Here is a 21,720-nt window from a genome sequence, read left to right on the forward strand (position 1 = left end):
TGAACCGAATCGGATATTGATTCTAGTAATCTGAGTTGCATTTTGATCTGATACGTTTTAACTGGTTGTTCATGCCTTAAAAGACATTCTTGTGTGTTCGCTCCGTGTTTCCATTAATTATCTCCCTTCTTTCTACTTTTGTTTTAATAATTACAACTCTTTACTATTGAAGTTGCATTACGTTGTTCAGTTAACCTTGACCACAAAAAACCATCAAAATTCAAATGGCTGCATGTAAATCTTAATTGTTCATTTTCTCTTGAAATTCACCGAGATAAACAAATGGTTGAATAATGTTAAACAGATGTAAACAGTAACAGAATGCTTTATTTACAGAATTAAAGGTACGAAACTGATTTATGTCATGGTTCATTCAATCTTGTCTGTCAGATGGATTTATCGATAATACCTTGTGTTCGACTGAACATGTGGTTTATCTCGAACATTCAACAGAGAAAATAATAATATTTAACAGCCAATGAAGATTCAGAAAAGCTCGAATTCGATTTTTTGTCAATCATTATGTCCTTACCGGCTACTAACAAGAACCGCACTACTCAAACTCTTGAATTAAAGACTCGAAGAGCCCATTCGGGACCACCTTCACTTAAAGGTCCATACCATTCTCTCTCGCCACAGAATGTAAGTCAACCTAAAGGTGTCAAGGCTGGAAACAATGGCAGTGTCAACAGTCAACATTCCAGGAAAAGTGCCTGTTCGATCTAGTTCGGTGGACCTTAAACTATTTCAGACACAAGGCGGCTAGACATTCTGTTGTCCCATCTAGAAGGCGCTGCAAAGGCCCTGGTCCAAGGCCTAGGATACTCCGGAAAAAACTATTGTTTGGTATTACAAGAGCTTAAATCGACCTTTGGTCATCCCATCAAGGTTGCTAGAGCATTAGTGGAAACAGTCACCTCTGGCCAAGCTGTCACAAACAGAGATCCAACTGCACTACGTCATTTCTACATTGCTGTCAGAGACTGTATTGCGGCACTCCAGCAAATGAATTACCTTTCTGACTTGTATAGCAGTGATACCCTCATCAAGGCACTCAAACGTCTTCCTTCAGATAAAGTTCAGAGCTGGAATGAATTTAGCAAGCAAATTCTAAGAACATGTGAGCCCAACCTACTTGACTTGAAAACATGGCTGAGGGAACGGCTTGATACAGATCTAAATCCATATGCGGTTTCTACTCATCGGACAGATGCTAGTAGTATAGATAAATTCAACAAACAGAAATTCTCTGGTCCACGTAGTTACTTACTTTTCAAGCATAAATCTCTAAATACTAGAGGGTATAACCAGGAGTATAAACATGAACAGCAAAGTAAATCGTCACCTGCTCCTACGCATAAAGAAAATCCTAACCAACTTGTATTCCAAAAACCATGTCTTGTGTGCAAGGAAAACCATAGCATCTACAAATGTCCTATTTATTACAAGTCTTTTCAAGAAAGACAAAAGGTCGTCATTGACAATCAACTTTGTCATAATTGTTTACGTTCAAATCATAAAACAGAAGCCTGTTCTTCAACAGTTCTGTGTCGAGAACCTAGCTGTCAAGGAAAACATCAAACATCCTTACATCCTGTTGATCCGGACCAAACTCACCTGGTACACAAGCTCAATATATCAACGACACCTCAAGTGTGTTTCCAGATTGTCAAAGTCTGTATTCTTGGTAAAAATTGTAGTACTATTGAAACATTTGCCCTGCAAGATACAGCAAGTGAGATTACTCTTGTAGAGAAACCATTAGCTCAAAGACTTGGTATTACTGGAAGACCAAAGCTTCTCACGATTCAGACTATCAGCGGAAAAACTACCCACAACAGTAGTCTGGTATCATTCTCAGTGCAGTCTGCCACTGATTCTAATGCAGAGATCATTAACATTCCTGAGGCCTGGATTGTTCCCACTGGTACCTTTCATTGCCCACCTCAAGTACTCCTGCCTGAATGGCAGCATCTCTCAGACCTTGGTTTATCGAATGTCACTTCATCAGATATTCAAATCCTGATAGGGGCCAACGTTCCTGAAGCACACATACAAACAGACACATTAGTTGGTGACAAGCATCAGCCTATTGGTATCAAGACAATCTTAGGTTGGTCTATCATGGGGGTGGCCAAGCCGGATCAAACAAATGTGAAGGTTTCAATCAACTTACTATGCAAGCAAGACACGTCTTCATTAGAAACACTCGTAGAACAGTTTTGGAAAACTGAATCATTTGGTGTGGCACATAAGTTTGAAACATCTCTCTCCATGGAGGATAGAAAATCTATGCATATCCTAGAACAGTCAACATGTCTTATAAATGGTCACTATGAAGTGGGCATGCTATGGCGCAATCCTGAAACCGTGCTTCCAAATAACTACCAAGCAGCTGCTAGGAGATTTCAACTTTTAGAACGAAGACTTACCAGGGATAACCATTTTCGAGATATGTACAGTGAAACCCTGAATAGCTACATCAAGAATGGCTATGCTCAGCGACTCACGAGTGACGAAGCCTGTGTGACTACACCTCTCACTTGGTACATACCGCATCATGGTGTGACAAACCCAAACAAATCAGGAAAAGTGAGGACTGTGTTTGATGCTGCTGCTACTTACCGAGGCACTTCACTGAATTCCAATCTCATGACTGGTCCTGACTTGTTGAACAATCTATTTGGCATTCTTATCCGCTTCAGACTCTATAAAGTTGCAATTGTTGCTGATGTGGAAGGTATGTTCCACCAAGTTCGAGTACCTGTCAGAGATACTGACGCCCTTCGGTTCTTATGGAAAGAAGATATCTTGCAACCTGGACCTCCAGATGTTTATAAAATGAAAGTTCACATATTTGGTGCTGTCGATTCACCATCCTGTGCCAATTATGCAATTAAACGTACAGCTAAGTACAACTGTAACCAGTTTAATTCACTCGTCATCGAAACAACTCTTAAAGACTTCTATGTCGATGACTTATTAAAGTCTGTTGAAACTCCACCAGAAGCAGTTCAACTCTATAAAGGCTTAACCAAGCTACTCGGTAACGGTGGCTTCCGACTTCACAAATGGATGTCAAACTCGTATGAAGTCCTTGATTCCATTATTGAATCTTAGCGTGCTGTCAAATGTCTAAACCTCGACTTAGATGATATTCCAGTCCAACGAACACTTGGTCTAAAGTGGAATGTACAGGATGATGTCTTCATATTTGATCCTCATGTCAAGCTCATGCCTGCCACCAAGAGAGGAGTAATCAGCATTGTGAGTTCAATATTCGACCCATGTGGCTTCCTTGCCCCATTTACTTTCAGAGCTAAATGTCTCATCCAGGAGGTTTGGCGAACAGGAATTCAATGGGATGACAAACTTAAAACAGATCTTGAAGTAAAATGGAATGCATGGCTTAAGGAACTGGATGAACTTAAGAGATTTCAATTACCACGTCACCACATTGGTTTTACTAAAGCAGCTACCGATATCGAAGTCCATTTATTTGCCGATGCTTCTGAAAAAGGATTTGGTAGTGTTGCTTACCTGAAATACTTACCTGATACAGGAAATGGTACTTGTTCCTTTGTGGCTGCCAAAACTCGAGTTGCACTGATCAAGCCTCAACTTTCTATACCTTGCCTTGAGCTCCAAGCAACTGTATTAGCAGTTAGACTATGGAACTGCTTAAAAGAAGAATTACCTGTGCTAGTGAAACATGTTTACTTTTGGACAGATTCAATGACAGTCATTCAATACATAAATAATCAGACCAGAAGATTTAAACCATTTGTGTCTAACAGAATTGCTGAGATTCTAGACAGTACCAACTCAAGTCAATGGTACCATGTCTCATCAGACCAAAATCCCGCTGACTACTGTTCTAGAGGGTTACCAGCTTCTAAGTTAACGGTTAAACACAGTTGGTTTACGGGTCCTTCATTTCTATATAGTGACAAAGAATCATGGCCTGTTCAACCAGCGAACAATCAAGATGTTGATGGTACAGATCCTGAAATCAAAATATCCTGCTTTGTAAAGACAAACAGTGGAACCAACCAGGAGTTCCCTCTATCTTCACTCAAGATCAGATATCTCATGTCACCGGAGAGATTTTCCACATGGCAACGGCTCCTACGCCATACAGCATGGCTTCTCCGTGCACTTAGAAACTTCTTGGTTCCTGTAAAGAGACTACAACTTACCTCTTTAACCTCATCACATCTTCTGCCAGAGGAATACGAAAGTGCCTTACTTCATTGGACGAAACAAGCTCAAGAGGATGGTTTCCCAGCAGAAATTGGCTGTCTCAACAAACACAAAGACTTGCCTGCTGGTAGCACTCTTCTTCCTCTGACACCTAGCTATGATGAGCACCACCTCCGTCTTCAAGGAAGACTACGAAAGGGTAACGTTCCACGTGATACTTGGAATCAGATTATCTTACCTAAATCACACGTCATCACTGATTTGCTCCTTTTAGATGCTCATCTGAAGACCTTTCATGGCGGTGTGGAGCATATGGTTGCACAGATTAGAGAACGTTTTTGGCCCATTTCAGTCAGACAAACGGCTAAGAAGATCATTCGTCAGTGTTTCCTCTGTAAGAAACGGCGAGCCTCACCAAAGGTACCAAGAATGGCAGACCTTCCAAGGCAGGGGTTGACTACTTTGGCCCCATGTATTCAACAGTTGGTCGTAGAACAGTAAAGCGATGGGGTTGTTTGTTCACCTGCATGTGTACAAGGGCCATACATCTTGAATTGGCAGAATCATTGGAGACCGACGACTTCATCCTCGTCTTTCGTAACTTCATAGGCAGACGAGGTCACCCGAAGCACATATACAGCGATAATGAGACAAACTTTGTAGGCGCCAACAACGAGTTAAAGGAAGCCTTGCAAGATCTTAATCAACGCATTGGAGAGTACCTAGCTCCTCAAGGAATTGAGTGGCACTTCAACCCCCCTCTCAGCCCGCACTTTGGTGGTGCCTGGGAGAGGTTAGTCCGCTCCACTAAGGCTGCTCTTTATACAGTAATAGGCACCAATCCGGTTCCTGATGTTGTCCTTCGAACCGTCCTGATCGAAGTGGAAGCAGCTTTAAACAGTAGACCTCTCACCTACAACAGTTCCGACCGAAACGATTTTACCGCATTGACTCCTAATTACTTCTTGATAGGCAGAGCGGATTACAGCACTTCACCAAGTCACGTAGAAGACAAGGAAGTCAACAGCAGACGACGCTGGAGACGGGTTCAATTAATTGCCAATCATGTCGTAAATCGATTCCGCAAAGAATATTTACCTAGCCTAAGTTTACGGAACAAATGGAAAGTCGACAATCCTCCGCTTAAAGTGAATGACCTTGTACTTCTCATTGATGATGCTTTGCCAAGAGGATCAGCCAAAGTAAAGACTCCAAGGGGAACCTTTGTCCGCCCTACAGCAAGGATCTGTTTGCTCGAGGAAGATACCCAGAGTCAAGCTGAAGATGCACAGAATACCTAAAGACTTTATCGGACTTTAAGTGACTCCGTCAGGGGGGTGGCAGTTTTCATGCCTTAAAAGACATTATAGTGTGTTCGCTCTGTGTTTCCATTAATTATCTCCCTTCTTTCTACTTTTGTTTTAATAATTACAACTCTTTACTATTGAAGTTGCATTACGTTGTTCAGTTGGCCTTGACCACAAAAAACCATCAAAATTCAAATGGCTGCATGTAAATCTTAATTGTTCATTTTCTCTTGAAATTCACCGAGATAAACAAATGGTTGAATAATGTTAAACAGATGTAAACAGTAACAGAATGCTTTATTTACAGAATTAAAGGTACTAAACTGATTTATGTCATGGTTCATTCAATCTTGTCTGTCAGATGGATTTATCGATAATACCTTGTGTTCGACTGAACACTGGTAGCCTGCCAGAAGACGTCAGATTTAATCATTTCTGCACCCGATTAACAAAATTTTTTAAAACCCCACACCAACCCCGGGGGAGAGAACCCCCTGGACCATCCCTTGCACCCCTGTCCCTCGGACGTTACGGCGCCCCTGTATAGTGCTAATAATAATTTTATTTATTTAGATATCAGCGAACAGAGCACTTTATATCATATAGGCGGAGGACTGGGATACGGAAGACCATTAGGGTCAATCAAATGAAAAAAAAATATTTTGACTATCTTGTAATTACAAGATAACGATTTTATTTAACTAACAATAAAAACAGCCAAAAATCAAAATTTAAAGAAGTATTCCGAAAAATATAAATAGCGTTCTGTGGCTTAAAGGAGAGCATTAATATTGATATTAATATGAAGTTGGTGGGAATATGAAGTTATGGGAGTATGAACTTTATGATTTTAATGGAGGCATGAACATAACGAATGATATTTATGGGAGCATGACATGACTGTGCCGATTCTGTAACATAAAATAAAGTACAGCGTTGACCTAGCTATTCGATAAATCGGTGTATGGCGACCTTAAAATAAGTTATTCATGGGCTTCTCCGTATCTTGTAATTACAAGATAACCTAATTACAAGATAGCCTATTACAAGATAGTCAGAATTTCTTTTTCATTTGATTGACCCTAATGGGCTTCCGTACTGGTAAATTCTAACTAGCTTAGTTTTCAAAAGTCGTTGCAACTCACCGCTGTGGAAAGTTTTAATATTTATTTCTCGAGAAATAACCCTAATGTGTTGTAAACAAAACTGCCACATTCCAATTTATGTGCCAGAAACGTTTTAAATAAATAATCTAAACGACAGCATTTTTTGTCCTCGCAATAATAAAAGTAGTGAGACGGCGAGCTTTCAGCCAATGAAAATCTAGTAAATAGCGAATAACAGTAAATACACGTGACCGTAAGGAGAATTTAATAGATCACTGTCGTTGTTTTGCTATAATATAATTAGGTCGATTTTTTTTAGCCAAACTCGTAAATCATATTTCTAATGAAAAGAAAGTGTGCGCTATTAATACTGGTATTTACCGGTGTCGGCTAACATATAATAAGTGCATAAATGTGAAAGATTTAGGTCAGCGATGACTCCTTGGGTAGAGTGTCCAACTGACAGCTGCTTACCACTTGGCGATTATGTGCCGTGTTTTCGGACCCTCGACCCCATCAGACGGACAGTTTTCCCCGATGCCAGACAAGCTTTACCCCTCTTACCCCCGTGAAGCCGCTGTCGGTATTACCTGACGGGCTTGTCCCCTCTCAAACATTTTAAGCTGTTTGTAGCCTGACATGTGTAAATGTGATGAATCAATTTATTATTCTTAAGAAAGTACACGACACTGTGGAATTAATTTTTGCATGCATCGTGTTTAACGTCCCACCACAGCTCCGAGTATTAAGATAATTTGAGAAGGGTTGGAAATGTTGTTTGATAGCAATGATATAGGCCTATATATAATCGAATATAAATATAGATAATTGCCAAATATCAAAATCAATCAAGGTGTGTGAAGCTATATTATTTTATTAGAGGCTCTCTTCCTACTGTATTTGTCTTTGCGTGTGTAGACATACATACATTGCATTGTCGAGTTCACCCTAATATCAACTGGTTAGAATAGATCCCCTAAGCCCACCCTTCCTCATCTCTAATAAAGTCGACACTGTAGCATCCATATAATATAACTATGCATAAATCAAATGCAAGGCCCAGCACCCCCCCCCCCCAAATACACTGCTTAATCCCCCACCCTCCATATAAGGTTGGAAATACCTTTTAATATCAATATACTCACAAAACGGAAATTCCTAAAGCCCAACCACATCCATACCAAAGGTACCCCTAATAAGGTTTGACAATGTAATAACAATTAACTGATGTTTTGTGGACAGTTATTTGTGTTTGCTAAATTATGACTTTTTGAAATTAATGCATAGGTATAATACAGGTTGTGTTCTAACAACTGGATAAAATGTCCCTTGTTTGTCCATTCCCCTATTTTAAAAAATATATATAGACTACTTGGTCTTGCTCAAAGGAGCACTTTATGGGAATTTTAAAAATAAATTATTTTTTTTAACATTATTTATTAAAGATAATTGGATTATAGAGCAGGCAACCCCACTCTCAAAAAAAAAAAAAAAAAAAATACAAACAGATATAAATATTATAATCAAAACATAATGAAATTACAATAATAAATCAAATACATAAATATACACATATATATATATTACATACTCTCACACACACACACACTACACATACACTAATTCATTGATAATTAACATCAAACAACTGAGAAAAAATGTACCATAATAGACTAAAATAAATATGTATGCTGCACATGTCTGATATATAAAGAAATAGTTAAGATTTTTAATACATGTAGTTCAAAAATTAAACATTAAATATTACTGTAATGACTTTAATTGACAAAAGTTCTGATTTTAATGAAAATGAATATGGAAAACAAGTATGTACAAGCTCTGTTGATAAGATATGAATTTATAGGCTTGAATCAGCATACAATAGGTATGTAAAAACATATATACAAAGTCATTTTAAAATTTAATAAAACATGTTGATTTTGATTTTTATAATTATACTAAATCATTCATGGACTAAAGTGTACAAAATATCCATAATGAATTTGTTACGGTTAATATGTGTTATAGCGAGTTCAATGATATTAACAAAGATGACTTGTGTTTTCTGCCTTTAGATTGAAGACTCACAATATCTTGAAGAATAGAGATTAGTTTTAAATTCACAGCTTCATCAACTTCTACATAATATTCCAGAGTTGGTTCATCAGATGCACCAATCGCCCATGCGACAAGATTAAATAAGGTTACTGGAATCATTGATTTTGCATTTTCAACGGTAAAATCTAAGCCTAACGGTGGCCAGTGTCCATCATAGCCACTTGTTTTTAGAAATTCACCTCGCAATTTCATAGCACATGTATAAAAACAGTGTAAAGTGTCACTATCCAATGAAGTATTTTTAACAGCTGTTGCAGTCTGAGTAGTTTCAGTCCCTGTATTGTCAGTTTCAGTTTCAGTCCCTGTATTTTCAGATTCAGTTTCAGTACCTGTATTTTCAGATTCAGTTTCACTTGTGGAAGACTGTATTTTATCTAGATGGGATTCATCTTCAATGAATACCATTTCGCTTTTAACATGTTTAGCAGGCCTATGAAAAATTAACTGTGGGAAATACTTCTGTAATTTCTGTTTCAGTTGAAAGGACCTACAAAATTACATTAGATTTAGATAATGGATGGATGAATGAATGACTGAATATTGTTTTATGGCACGGTAAAGGCCAATTTGTGCCAAACATAATGGATGAATGAATGTTGTTTTATGGCACGTTGACACACTAATCAAGGCAATTGTTTCAAACCCGCAGGTTATCGCAAGAGAGAGAGATGGGGTTTAACGTCCACTCGACACAACTAGGTCATTTCGGGACTAACATACGGTTTAATTTTATTTCAATAATTCGCTTGCGCATAGGGGTCTTTAGCAGTGGGAGGAAACCAGAGGACCCGGAGAAAACCCACGAGGTTGGACAGGCGACCCTACTCCTTGTCATGTACAACCGGGGATTCAAAACCATGCCAGTCGACTCAATGACAGACTTTATGATACAGCGCGCGCATACTAACCATTCAGCCATCCAACCCCCAGGTTATCGCAAATGTTGATACACTGGGTGGTACTTGCGCTGTGTGATCAGATATGCTTCTCGCATACCTTGTCACTGAGGTTGCAGAGAACGGACTTGAACCTATTGATGAGAGACCAATATCAACCAACTGTCCCAATAGTCAACTTTTTTACGACATGTTGGACCGGCGGTGAACTGATTTTACTAAAGCCTAACTTTGTAAATTACAAATAAAAATATGACGTCATTTTAAAAAAATCTCACAATTAATCAAGGACGAGTAGTTGTTTTTTTGAGGGTAAACAATAAGCATTCCCAATCTTTATCATCTACCATAAAAAGTATTAAACCTGTTTTAAAAACTACTTGAATCAAACAAGGCCAGGACAAGGAAAAACTAGCGGCTGCCAGGCAGAATATGCCCACATTTTCGAGTGATAGAAAACAAGCTAAAACGAAAGTGATTTTTCCTACAATCAAGGGCCATAATTCAGGAAATTACAATTTAATATGCGCAAAAATCGAAAGTTTCAACAAAATCGGATAAAAATTGTGACCTCTATTGGGTCCACAACCTTGATATACCATATTTTTACGCAATTTGAGAACGAGGGAAGGCCATTTTGTCTGTCAGTCGTCCTTAGGGTGTAACGGTGATATAATAATACGTTTTTTTAAATCGGATAAAAATTATGACCTCTATAGGGTCCACAAGATAAAAACGCGATTTTTCGTACAATCATTGGCCATAATTCAGTAACTTACAGTCCGATATGCGCGAATATCGAAAGGAACCAAGATCTTTGGGTTATAAACTTACATTTCAAGTTTCAACAAAATCGGATAAAAATTGTAACCTCTATAGGGTCCACAACCTTTATATACCATATTTTTACGCTATTTGAGAACAAAGGGCGTCCATTTTGTCTGTCAATTTTGGGTCGATTTTCACGAAATTCGAACTCAATCGTCCTTAGGGTTTAACGGTGATAATAATAGGTTTTTTTAAATCGGATAAAAATTATGACCTCTATAGGGTCCACAAGCCAAAAAACGCGTTTTTACGTACAATCAGGGGTCATAATTCAGGAAGTTACGGTCCAATATGCGCGAATATCGAAAGGAACCGAGATCTTTGGGTTATAAACTTACATTTCAAGTTTCAACAAAATCGGATAAAAATTGTGACCTCTACAGTGTTCAAAAGCCAAAAACGTGATTTTTTGCGTACAATCAGGGGCCATAATCCATGAAGTTACGGTCCAATAGATGCCAATATCGAAAGGAGCCGAGATCTTAAGGTGATAAACCTATATTTCAAGTTTCATTGAAATCGGATAAAAATTGTGACCTGTAGACTGTTCACAAACAATTGTGGACGGACGGACGGGGGCGACGACAATAAACGTCCACATGAAAATGTGGATGTATAAAAACTATTGTATTACCTGAAACTGGAAGCATCAAGCTTTTCAATTTTTCGGACCATATTTTGAAATATATGAAGGAGCTTTGACATGTACATAATTTCTCTTCCCTTGATGATTTTAGTTCGAATGATATCATTGGCAAAAACTTCAAACGTTCTGTGAAAAATAGGTAATTCATCTTCTTTACTGAAAAAATTACAAAGTAAGTTCAGAAGGAGACAACAGACAAAAACAATTGGCTACTATAACAGACATATGGGTCACAGAAGTATAATGAATAATTTGATTATTAAACAAGCCAACAAGACAAAATTTCACTTATCAAGCTAGATGTAGCTGATTATGTAATGTAGGTAAAATGTACTATACATAACTTTATTAAATTATCAGTGCTGCACAGAATGACAGAGAATGAATAAATGTTGTTTTATGGTACGTCAACACCGTAAATTAGGTCAATTTGCCCCAATCCACATCCGCAGATGATTTACTTATGGGAGTACTTGCGCATGATCGGATAGGCTACTCCCACACCTTGTCACTGAGATCACAGAGAATGGGACTTGAATCCTCGACCACATTGATGACAGACCGATAGATAACCTATCAGCCACCCGACCAATCTCCCCAATAGTCGCCTTTTACGAAACGCTGAGGAGAGGCGGTGGACCTATTCTACTATCTAGCACTAGGCTAGCCCCGGTCCACAGGGGGGACAGAATGACAGAGGCCTGCTGTTAGGTTTAAATGGCTAAGAAAGAACATACTACCAACAAACAGAAGTATATAAATGCCAGCTAGTGTCAATACTATTAATGGCATGTTGGGTTGTGTACTAAATCAAAAAAATACTTACACACTGCTAGTCTTTCTACTTAAAAAGCTAACATATCTTTTATAGCAGGAATCATGATATCGTACTTCGATGGCAACACAATCTTTACCACGAATATGTTTTAAAATAGATTCATTTTCTTTTTTTGTGGCTGCTTCACGTAATAAACCTAAGTGTAAAAAAAGACACAAAAATAAAAAGCTAATATTTGGGAAGAAAGCAAACACATTGGTGGATGGTGGTCAAAGGAAAATCCTACGATTTAATTAATTGATTTGTGTTGAACATCTTATTACTGCTTACTTGCAAATAATTCCTAAAAAAAAATTTATTATCAAGCCCTCCTTTTCATACACATAGCTTTCAAATCTCGGTCCTGCACTGCACTTTGTGTTTATGTACATTTACTGTCATATACCGATGATTTTGTTACGGTCATAAACTGTCGGTTATGTTCGACTGATGCCTCATACTGTCTTATACAAATTTGCTTATTATTATATCTTGGATATAGTTTGTGACGATCTTTAACTTAAAGATACATTATGGGAGATTTTTATAGCGAGTTGGCCATTCTTGCTATAACAGCTCAAAAGTAGATGATGAAAGAAGAATATATAGAAAATTTCAGTCAAATTACTTTATTCTGAACATAGTTATCATCGTTGTAATATTTGACTAGAAATGGTAGTGAAATGTGCCTTCACCATGACCGATCGTTTGATTGACAGGCGTTAACTCCACCTACATATCTCGATTATCAAGTAAAGTTTTCAATGGCATGCGGAAAGGCTCTACAGCGGCCTCGCTAAGTACACTCTATCATTTAGCCTCGATCTAACTGACGTATTCTCATCAGGGTGTGCCATATTTTAATTTATCAATAAGTGAAATCCTATTTAAATCCGAGCTGTAGCCGAGCCATCCGTGGGTCTACAGAGTTGATTTTGGGCTTGTTGTTTAAATAAAGATCTAATTTATAATTTCTATAACATCTGAAGCCTAAATTAAGACTTGCAATAATCAGATTTTGCTCTTGGATAATGTATGTTTAAAGTGACGATCCCACTCTTGCTGTAACTTATAAACATGTCCCAATCTTTATTTTGATTAATAAATTGTAGTATTATAAGATATTTTAAATTATTGGTGCTATACATTTCATCTAAATCAACCTTATTTTAAAAGATAGGTTGCCAGGCAACACTGTGTATAAATTTAAAGTCAATCGGATATTAACTTTGGCCTCTAGAGCGTCCACACGATTTTTTGAAGTGATCAAGGGGCATAACTCTGGCAGTAATAATCGGAAATTGCTGAAAATCAATAGGCTTCTTCGTCTCATGACCTTAAACACTGTGTATAAATTTAAAGTCAATCGGATATTAACTTTGGCCTCTAGAGTGTCCACAAGATTTTTTGAAGTGATCAAGGGCCATAACTCTGGCAGTAATTATCGGAAATCGCTGAAAATCAATAGGCTTCTTCGTCTCATGACCTTAAACACTGTGTATAAATTTAAAGTCAATCGGATATTAACTTTGGCCTCTAGAGCGTCCACACGATTTTTTGAAGTGATCAAGGGGCATAACTCTGGCAGTAATTATCGGAAATTGCTGAAAATCAATAGGCTTCTTCCACGGGGGCGACGACAATATACGACCACATTTCAATGTGGGCGTATAAAAATGGAAAAATTATGGCTAACTTATTATCTAAAAATATAAAAAAAACTTCAATCGAGTTTTAGCAAGCGATTTAAACATTCTATGAAGTGAAAGTAGAAAGTAAACGATTGGTTTATAACGTGTGTATTTACGTCTATGAAGGCTAGTTTTAGGATATCCTAGTAACGGTGGCTGAACTTCATTTACGTAATTCACTATATATATACTATTCAAAAAAAGTAGGGGATATTTGATTTTGGGGGCATAATACTAAAATATGCAAATGACTACGAAAAAAGTCACTATAGAACCTAACAGAAAAAACATTTCCAGTTACATGTGACGCCCAAACGCACCAATAGCTACCGCATGGAATGCAGGTGATGCTTGGGATCATCATGGGGGTCCAACCCAAGATTTGCACGACTCTGACTTTGAATGTTACAGTCATTGTGGCATTGAATTCCAGGGTGGAAACATCAGTTTAATTGTTTTAGTGACCAGAAAACAAATTTTGATATGCGTCGGCTTACCCAAAATGAAAGGTTACGTGCCCTTGGCATGCTACAGATCGGCACAACACAGGCGGTTGTGGCGCGGACGATGAATGTTTCTCAGTCTGTCATAAGCAGGCTATGGTCCAGATACCGTGATACACAATCTGTACAGGACAGACCACGCTCAGGTCGACCAAGGGCGACAACTCAAGCCCAGGATCGATTTATCCGTACCTTGGCCTTGAGAAATCGTGTCATCACAGCAAATCGGATCAGCGCTCGTCTTCAAACAGACACTGGTGTGAGAGTGAGTGGCCAGACGATTCGGAATCGACTGCATAGGGGTCACCTTCGCGCCCGACGTCCTCGCGTGATCCCTTGTTTGAGAGATCATCACATTCAGGCAAGACGTCGTTGGTGTAGGGATCGTCATCACTGGGATAATCGACGCTGGAGCAATGTGATGTTTTCAGATGAGTCAAGGTTCACTGTTGATTTTTTGGACAGACGTAGGAGGGTGTGGCGTCGTCGAAACGAGCGCTTCCAAGACGTTAACGTCATCAGACATGATCGATTTGGGGGTGGTTCTGTTATGGTGTGGGGAGGCATCACTGTTGCTGGAAGAACGGCTTTACATGTTGTTGCAGGGCGTGTTACAGGCCAGTACTACCGGGACAACATCTTGGCAGTCCATGTTGTGCCGTTCGCACGACGTCATGGCCGCCGTTTCATCTTCCAGGATGACAACGCAAGATGTCACAGGGCCAGGATCGTTACAGGTTACCTCCAACAACAGAACATCACCACATTACCTTGGCCAGCACTGAGTCCCGACCTCTCCCCCATCGAGCATGTCTGGGACATGCTTGGACAGAGGTTACGTCAACGTCAACAACGTCCTGCCAATGTCCAAGAACTTGCTGCTGCGTTGCAACAGGAATGGGACAATCTGGACCAAAATGACCTTAGACGTCTCATTAGAAGTATGCCACGTCGGATCAATGCTTGTTTGGCAAACAGAGGAGGATTTACCCGTTACTGACTTGGTTGTGATGCTGTGGTAACTTTGCTGTTTGACCCCGGGTATTATTTTACCCTTATAATGGTCAGTCTGTGCCTTACTTAGTCTAACGATCATTTGGAATAAATCGATGAATGTGAACTTCATTTCATTTTGTCATTTGTTTCTTCGTCAGTTTCATTAGGTGACTTTAATAACACTTAAAAAATCAAATATCCGCTACTTTTTTTGAATAGTATATAAAGTGTACTTGTTTACAAGTTTTGCTATGAAAATATTCTATAGGGTACGAACCGTATAGATTTTAAAATTGAAATTTAAAATATTTACCATTTTTTTTTAGTATTTTTAATGGGATGATTTCAACTAAAGGTAGGTTACTAACACATTTAGAACTTAAAATAAGGCATTTTTTTTTTTTTGAGCCAGCAAGAGTGGGATTGTCCCTTTAACTACTATAACTATAAATTTGGTACAAAACAAAAATGCCAGCTTACCTGCATCTAGTGTTTGTGTTTTAGACAACTTGTCTCTGACTCTATTACCAACTACTTTAATATATGCGTCCACTTTTTTACAAATCAAGCAAATAGCAGGAAGAACACCAGTGGTAGAAGATTGAGCTGCTGAAAGTGGTTTATGCGACCGTAATCGCTTCTTAGGTGACGGTGTTGAGTGCGGTTTGACAGGTGGGGCAGGTTCCTTTGCAACTCTCTTCTGAGCTCTTTTCACACCAGTGGTAGAAGATTGAGCTGCTGAAAGTGGTTTATGCGACCGTAATCGCTTCTTAGGTGACGGTGTTGACTGCAGTTTGACAGGTGGGGCAGGTTCCTTTGCAACTCTCTTCTGAGCTCTTTCCACACGCTGCTTATCACAAAATCGAGAATAGCACCTTGAATGATATCCATACACCTTTGAAGCTTCTTCCTTCGTTCCTAAAGAAAATAGGAAATATGATAGAAAAAACATAGTATGTCACATGTGTGAATTTAAAAAATAAAAGCATGTTTACGAATGCAATTTAACACTAAACTATAGTTTTATTTTTGAAAACCTGGATTATCTAGGACTTTCCCTTTAAAATGAAAAATATATCTGTAAATAGTTGCACGGGTCCAGTGAAGAGATTTGTACAAAATTTTCACAAAAATAAACCATTTCAACCTTCAAAAATTATCTGATACAGACCAATAAAGAACCATCTACTAAATAATTGTACGTCACATACGTGATAGATTAAAATAAAAAAACACAAAAAAACCTGTGTGCTATAAGCTTAAAAGACAAAATACAGGCCATAAAACCCAGACAAACAAATAAAAGACCATCTACTGCAACTAGACTGACTACCAAGTCTATACATAATTAATTGTATGAAACATGTGTGATAGATTAAAAGTTATAAAAACAAAGGAACACATCTACTGCAACTAGACTGACTACCAAGTCTATACATAATTAATTGTATAAAACATGTGTGATAGATTAAAAGTTATAAAAACAAAGAAACACATGTCCAGCTTAGGACAAAAGACTAGCCATAAAACTCATGTGGCATGTGGAGTGGGAACAGACTGCAACTAGACTGACTACAACATTAATACAATTGTGTGATAGATTAAATTATCTTTGCTCAATTAACAATATATTACCAGTAATATAGTAACTTAGCTCAGACTTCCTGGGTGAATATTAATTTCTTAACTATAATTCTTGCATGATATTTATACTAGAATATATCGCCTAAAACTACGAAGCCCAATTAACCGAAGCCCAATTAACCGGCCCACTAGATCCCTACATTTAATTTTTTTTTGAGCAATGCAATCTCAATGAAATCAAAATCTAAAATTGCTTATTTAAACAGCATTTCCGCCTGTAGGATCAATAATCTTTGCAGATCTTTTCACGGCTTAGACTGAATGTCTTTGATTTTTCTGTAAAGGCTATTCCAAACTATGCTCCCACAAGACGGCAGGTTTTGTTTTAGACCAATCACCGACGGAATATAAATTTGACAAAGTTCCATGGAACCTGACTAAAATGATTCTAATAAGAATGTAATTTTAAATATTATGTGCTGTACTCCATATTTCTAATATTACTTTATTGAAAATGATATTTCATAACCCTTGACATTGTAATTAATGACTAATGTAATTTGTTAGTTATGTTTCATAAAAATGTTTTGCCCTTCACCAGTTTAGGCTTCAGTTTTGTTTTAAAACTTGAAAGTTTGCCCACCACTGGTTTGCGTGATACCATGTATTGTGAACAAGTATTTTTATTATTTCTTAACAACAACCAACGTGAACACTCACAGCCTAGAAAAAATTTTAATACTAAGACTAAGAAAATAATAATAATAAAAAAACGGGTAGACTAATCACCGGAATTCATTTACAATCACCGGAATTCATTTACAATCACCGGAATTCATTTACTATCACCAGAATTCACTTCTAAAATCCCTGATTCCTCCCACAAAACTCACTTATTTTAAATGTATACTGTATAATACATTTTGATCTCTCCACAGGCCAGATAAAGGCACTGTAGGTGAATTTATTTGAAAGACTACCGGAATTCATTTCAAATATATGCATCATGATTATGATAACGTAGGGCGCGTCGTATTACTATTACCCAATAGGCCGAACTCCAAAATAACACATAATAACAATTTGCGCGAATTACCCAATAACTCCAAAATGAACAATTTAATATTATAGCTATATTTATTTATTTATAATTGCGAATTGCGCCGATTGTCACTTTCGGTCATCGACATCGTAACTTGTTTAGAAATAAATAAATTCTCATTCTCATGTTATCATAGTTTGTTATGTTTTTTGGAGGTGTGATTGTATGTGATTTGTCACCTTTTACAATGACAATTAACTGGTGAACATTCTATATGCCTACTATTGGCATATTATTAAAATTACACTTCATTTAATCTGGACTGCTTCATGCTACAACAGATTATCTATGAAATCATCCAAACCATTATTGATGAGACTATAATTATTTGATTGGCAGATTATTACTAAGTTAATTTTAGAATAAACTTAGATCATCTACATTCAAGAAATGTTCGGTTTGACATTTTACATGGATTACTGCTGTGTTTTTATTGTGTTTCCCCGAGTTGACCATCTGGAAATATCGTTTTACAGCAGATACATTCTAGTATTAATATAAATGCAAAATATAAGTAAATACAATTGTCTTGGGGGTGGATTCCGATTTTCTCAAAGTGAATTCCTGTGTTTTAAAGTAATTTTTTATAAATGTAAAATATTAGTAAATACAAAGGTCTAAAGTGCGAATTCAGATATTTTGTATGTGAATTCCGGTGTTTTAAAGTAATTTATTATTATTATAAAATATTTGTGATTGAGTACGAAGGTCTGAAGTGCGAATTCCGATATTTGAAAGTGAATTCCGGTGTTTATATGTTTTCAATTTGAACTCCGGTGATTTTCGGTGTTTAAAAGTAATTTATTATTAATGTAAAATATTAGTAAAAACGAAGGTCTTAAGTGTGATTTCTGATATGTTGAAAGTAAATTCTGATGTTTATATGTTTTTAAAGTGAATCCCGGTGATTTAAAGTAATTTATTATTAATGTAAAATATTAGTAAATACGAAGGTCTTCAGTGCGAATTCAGATATGTTGAAAGTGAATTCCGGTGTTTATATGTTTTCAATGTGAATTCCGGTGTTTATGTGTTTTCAATGTGAATTCCGGTGATTTTATGTGTTTTAAAGTAATTTATTATTAATGTAAAATATTAGTAAAAACGAAGGTCTTAAGTGCGATTTCTGATAAGTTGAAAGTAAATTCCGATGTTTATATGTTTTTAAAGTGAATCCCGGTGATTTAAAGTAATTTATTATTAATGTAAAATATTAGTAAATACTTTATTTGACTGAAATATATTTCAGATCTTTACCAGAAGAGCAACTCAACACTTCAGTAATAGATAATCATGAATTGACATATGAAATAGTAGAGAATGGGACTAAGAGAGGAAAAGCGAAATTGGTGACCTCTGATGGATTTTCCTTCACAGTAAAGGTGAGTTTCATATAATTGATTGATTTAATTAACGGATTACTGCTCACTCTTTTTAACCATGTTAATTGTGTATTTCAGAGACCAAATATCATTGGAGTAAATATCATTTAATTAACTGCTCAACTAGCTACTGATCACAAAACAACAATTGTCACTCTTTTTAACCATGTTAATTGTGTATTTCAGAGATCATCACGTACTTCTACAACCTGGGTTTGTTCCAGGAAGAGTAAAAGTTTACCGTGTACAGCCACAGTCATGCAACGAGGGACAGATTTTATACCAAGTGGCAACCACATCCATGATTGTGATCCCAGGATTATGAAAGTTACCTTTTCTACCCGCCGACCACATGCTAGCCGCCTTCGACAAGTTGTGTCTGATGGCAAACACGGACCCTTTACGGGAACTCGTTTCGTATATCCGACAAACCTGGTTCGAGTCCTCCATCTATTCTCTAAATAATATCAGCATTTTCATTATGGCTTTCCGAACAAATAATGATTGTGAAGGTGAGTTAATTTAATTACTTACATTAAATATTGTTTACATTCAATATTATTTACATTCAATAATAATTAGTAGTTTAATTGAATATTCTTATTACATGTTGACATTCTTTAATATGAGATTAATGTATTTCAGGATGGCAAAGGCGTCTAAATTCAAGGTGTATGGGAGCGGGTCTCAGTTTTTATGTTGTACTACCAATTTTGAATTAAGAAGGAGAATTAATAGATATGCAGTGGACAATGGTTGAGGAAGGGGTGAATTTTAGAATTTGTAGGAAAAAATATTGTAAAATAAACACTAAAATATTTGAAGCCTGGGGGAAATACAATGATAGATCAATCACAACGAGTAGTTTTTTAAAACTAGCCGGTAACTTGTACTAAAATTTATGTACAAATTTAATGAAATAGTTTAACAAATAATTTAAAGAATTTAGTTTAACGAATACAATAAATACATAAAATAATTTAACAAATACATTTATTCATGAAATAATTTAATGAAATTTAACAAATACATTTATTCATGAAATAATTTAATGAAATTTAACAAATACATTTATTTATAAAACTATTTAAAAGCCGTAAATAGATAATTTAATGAAATCAAAGTAATTGATTTATGTATGATTTATGTATGAAATGATTTAATGTAATTTAATGTAATTTAAGATAAATTAATGAAATCAAAGTAAGTGATTTATGTATGAAATGATACAAATAGTATTACTAAAAGTGCCATGACATGTTGTTATTGTTATAAATTATGAATAAAATATTAAAAATACGTAAAACCTGTTTATTGATTTGTGGGATGAAACGACCCGATATGAAACAGCCCGGGGTCAATTTGGGATGAAACAGCCCGGGGTGAACCGGTCATGGGATGAAACGACCTGCTCCCAATTCTGATATCTCCAAAGTGAATTCCGATGTATGGATTTGGTCAAATAATATTGTAAGTTAAAATTAGGACTGAAATGCTGACGTTCCATGCATATAATTACTGTTTTATTACTTTTAATAAACTATTAGTCAATCTCTAATTACAATACATTACAACGAATTGCAACGAAAGTATACATAAGTTTCTTGTCAACAAAAATCACATACACGAGTTATCTCCCGTGAACCTCCGGTTTGAACAAAAACCAGTGACGCTTCTTAAACTCATACTAAATTGTTATTTTGTGTTTCCACAGTCAATATTTTTGAAGTTATTGGTTGTTATTTTGGAGTTATTGGGTAACTCGACGCAAATTGTTTTTTAGTGTTATTTTGGAGCATATATTTGAAATGAATTCTGGTAGTCTTTCAAATAAATATACCCACCACAGGGCCTTCATTTGGCCTGTGGGGATATCAAAATAGTAATTCGTTACATTATAATGTTTTATACATTTAAAATAAATTTAAATTAGTTTTGTGGGAGGAATCAGGGGTTTTCGAAGTGAATTCCGGTGATAAGTCGGAAACATACAATATAGGCCTAATACAAACATACCTTCTAACACATCTCGATACGTGATTGCAATGTTTTTTTCTTCTCCATCCAAAGTCTGCCACTGTTTTGAATATTCCACACAGTGCCTCCAGGTGTTGTCGTTAAAAACCAGTAACTTGCAGGGCTGTGTTGCATTCTGATGAATAAGGCACTTCATTTTTCTGGTCAGAATGCCAGAAAAATGTATCCTTGTTGACTAAATACGCCATGATTGAAGGATCGGGGCTAAAAGTTTTCTTTATTTTGATTGGCCAAAATGGCACTCGGCAACAAACTTCGGCAGTTTCCGGATGAGTATTTATCTTTCGAGTTTAAGGCCGATTGCACATCGACGGAACTAGCCGTTACGTCATTGATCATAGTGCGTATTCCTACAGCGTGTAATGTTTATTTTTTAGGTGATTAGGTTAAAAAGAATTCCATTTTTAAAAAATAATTATTAAATTCTGGCACATGCTGAATGTGTGGTGATCATGGTTTTTAAATTAGTACAAAGAGACGTGTAATTTAAAAAATTAAAATCTC

At 36.6% G+C, this 21,720-nt stretch overlaps 2 protein-coding genes across 3 annotated transcripts; one reads left to right on the plus strand and one right to left on the minus strand.

Annotated features, from left to right (window-relative positions):
- The first annotated feature begins 84 nt into the window (after positions 1-84).
- On the plus strand, positions 85-20,103 carry LOC126823725 (uncharacterized). 2 transcript variants are annotated; one of them, XM_056101992.1, is made up of 4 exons: positions 85-5,825; positions 19,047-19,179; positions 19,366-19,691; positions 19,825-20,103. In XM_056101992.1, exon 1 carries the CDS (start codon positions 1,006-1,008, stop codon positions 3,118-3,120), a length of 2,115 nt encoding a protein of 704 aa, XP_055957967.1. In that variant the 5' UTR covers positions 85-1,005; the 3' UTR covers positions 3,121-5,825; positions 19,047-19,179; positions 19,366-19,691; positions 19,825-20,103. The 2 variants fall into 2 exon arrangements, with proteins under 2 accessions (XP_055957967.1, XP_055957968.1); XM_056101993.1 differs by having other exon boundaries at positions 19,825-20,099.
- LOC126824350 (uncharacterized) lies at positions 8,080-21,427 on the minus strand. Its single transcript, XM_050553560.2, has 5 exons — positions 21,196-21,427; positions 15,592-16,029; positions 11,931-12,078; positions 11,093-11,260; positions 8,080-9,221 (listed from the first exon to the last, which is right to left on the minus strand). The coding sequence occupies exons 1-5, from the start codon at positions 21,350-21,352 to the stop codon at positions 8,639-8,641; spliced, it is 1,494 nt and encodes a 497-aa protein (XP_050409517.2). The 5' UTR covers positions 21,353-21,427; the 3' UTR covers positions 8,080-8,638.
- Positions 21,428-21,720: the final 293 nt, after the last annotated feature.

This window comes from Patella vulgata, chromosome 6 (assembly GCF_932274485.2).
Source record: "Patella vulgata chromosome 6, xgPatVulg1.2, whole genome shotgun sequence".
Lineage (NCBI taxonomy): Eukaryota > Metazoa > Mollusca > Gastropoda > Patellidae > Patella > Patella vulgata.

What these genes read in the sequence shown, in the direction of transcription:
- LOC126823725 (XM_056101992.1), top strand. Translation starts at nt 1,006, where the DNA reads ATGAATTACCTTTCTGACTTGTATAGCAGTGATACCCTCATCAAGGCA.
- LOC126824350 (XM_050553560.2), bottom strand. Translation starts at nt 21,352, where the DNA reads ATGAAGTGCCTTATTCATCAGAATGCAACACAGCCCTGCAAGTTACTG. An exon ending in GTATCGAGATGTGTTAGAAG is followed by an intron (nt 16,030 to 21,195) that starts GTATGTTTGTAT and finishes TATTTTCTTTAG; the next exon opens with GAACGAAGGAAGAAGCTTCA. An exon ending in AACACAAACACTAGATGCAG is followed by an intron (nt 12,079 to 15,591) that starts GTAAGCTGGCAT and finishes TTTTACACTTAG; the next exon opens with GTTTATTACGTGAAGCAGCC.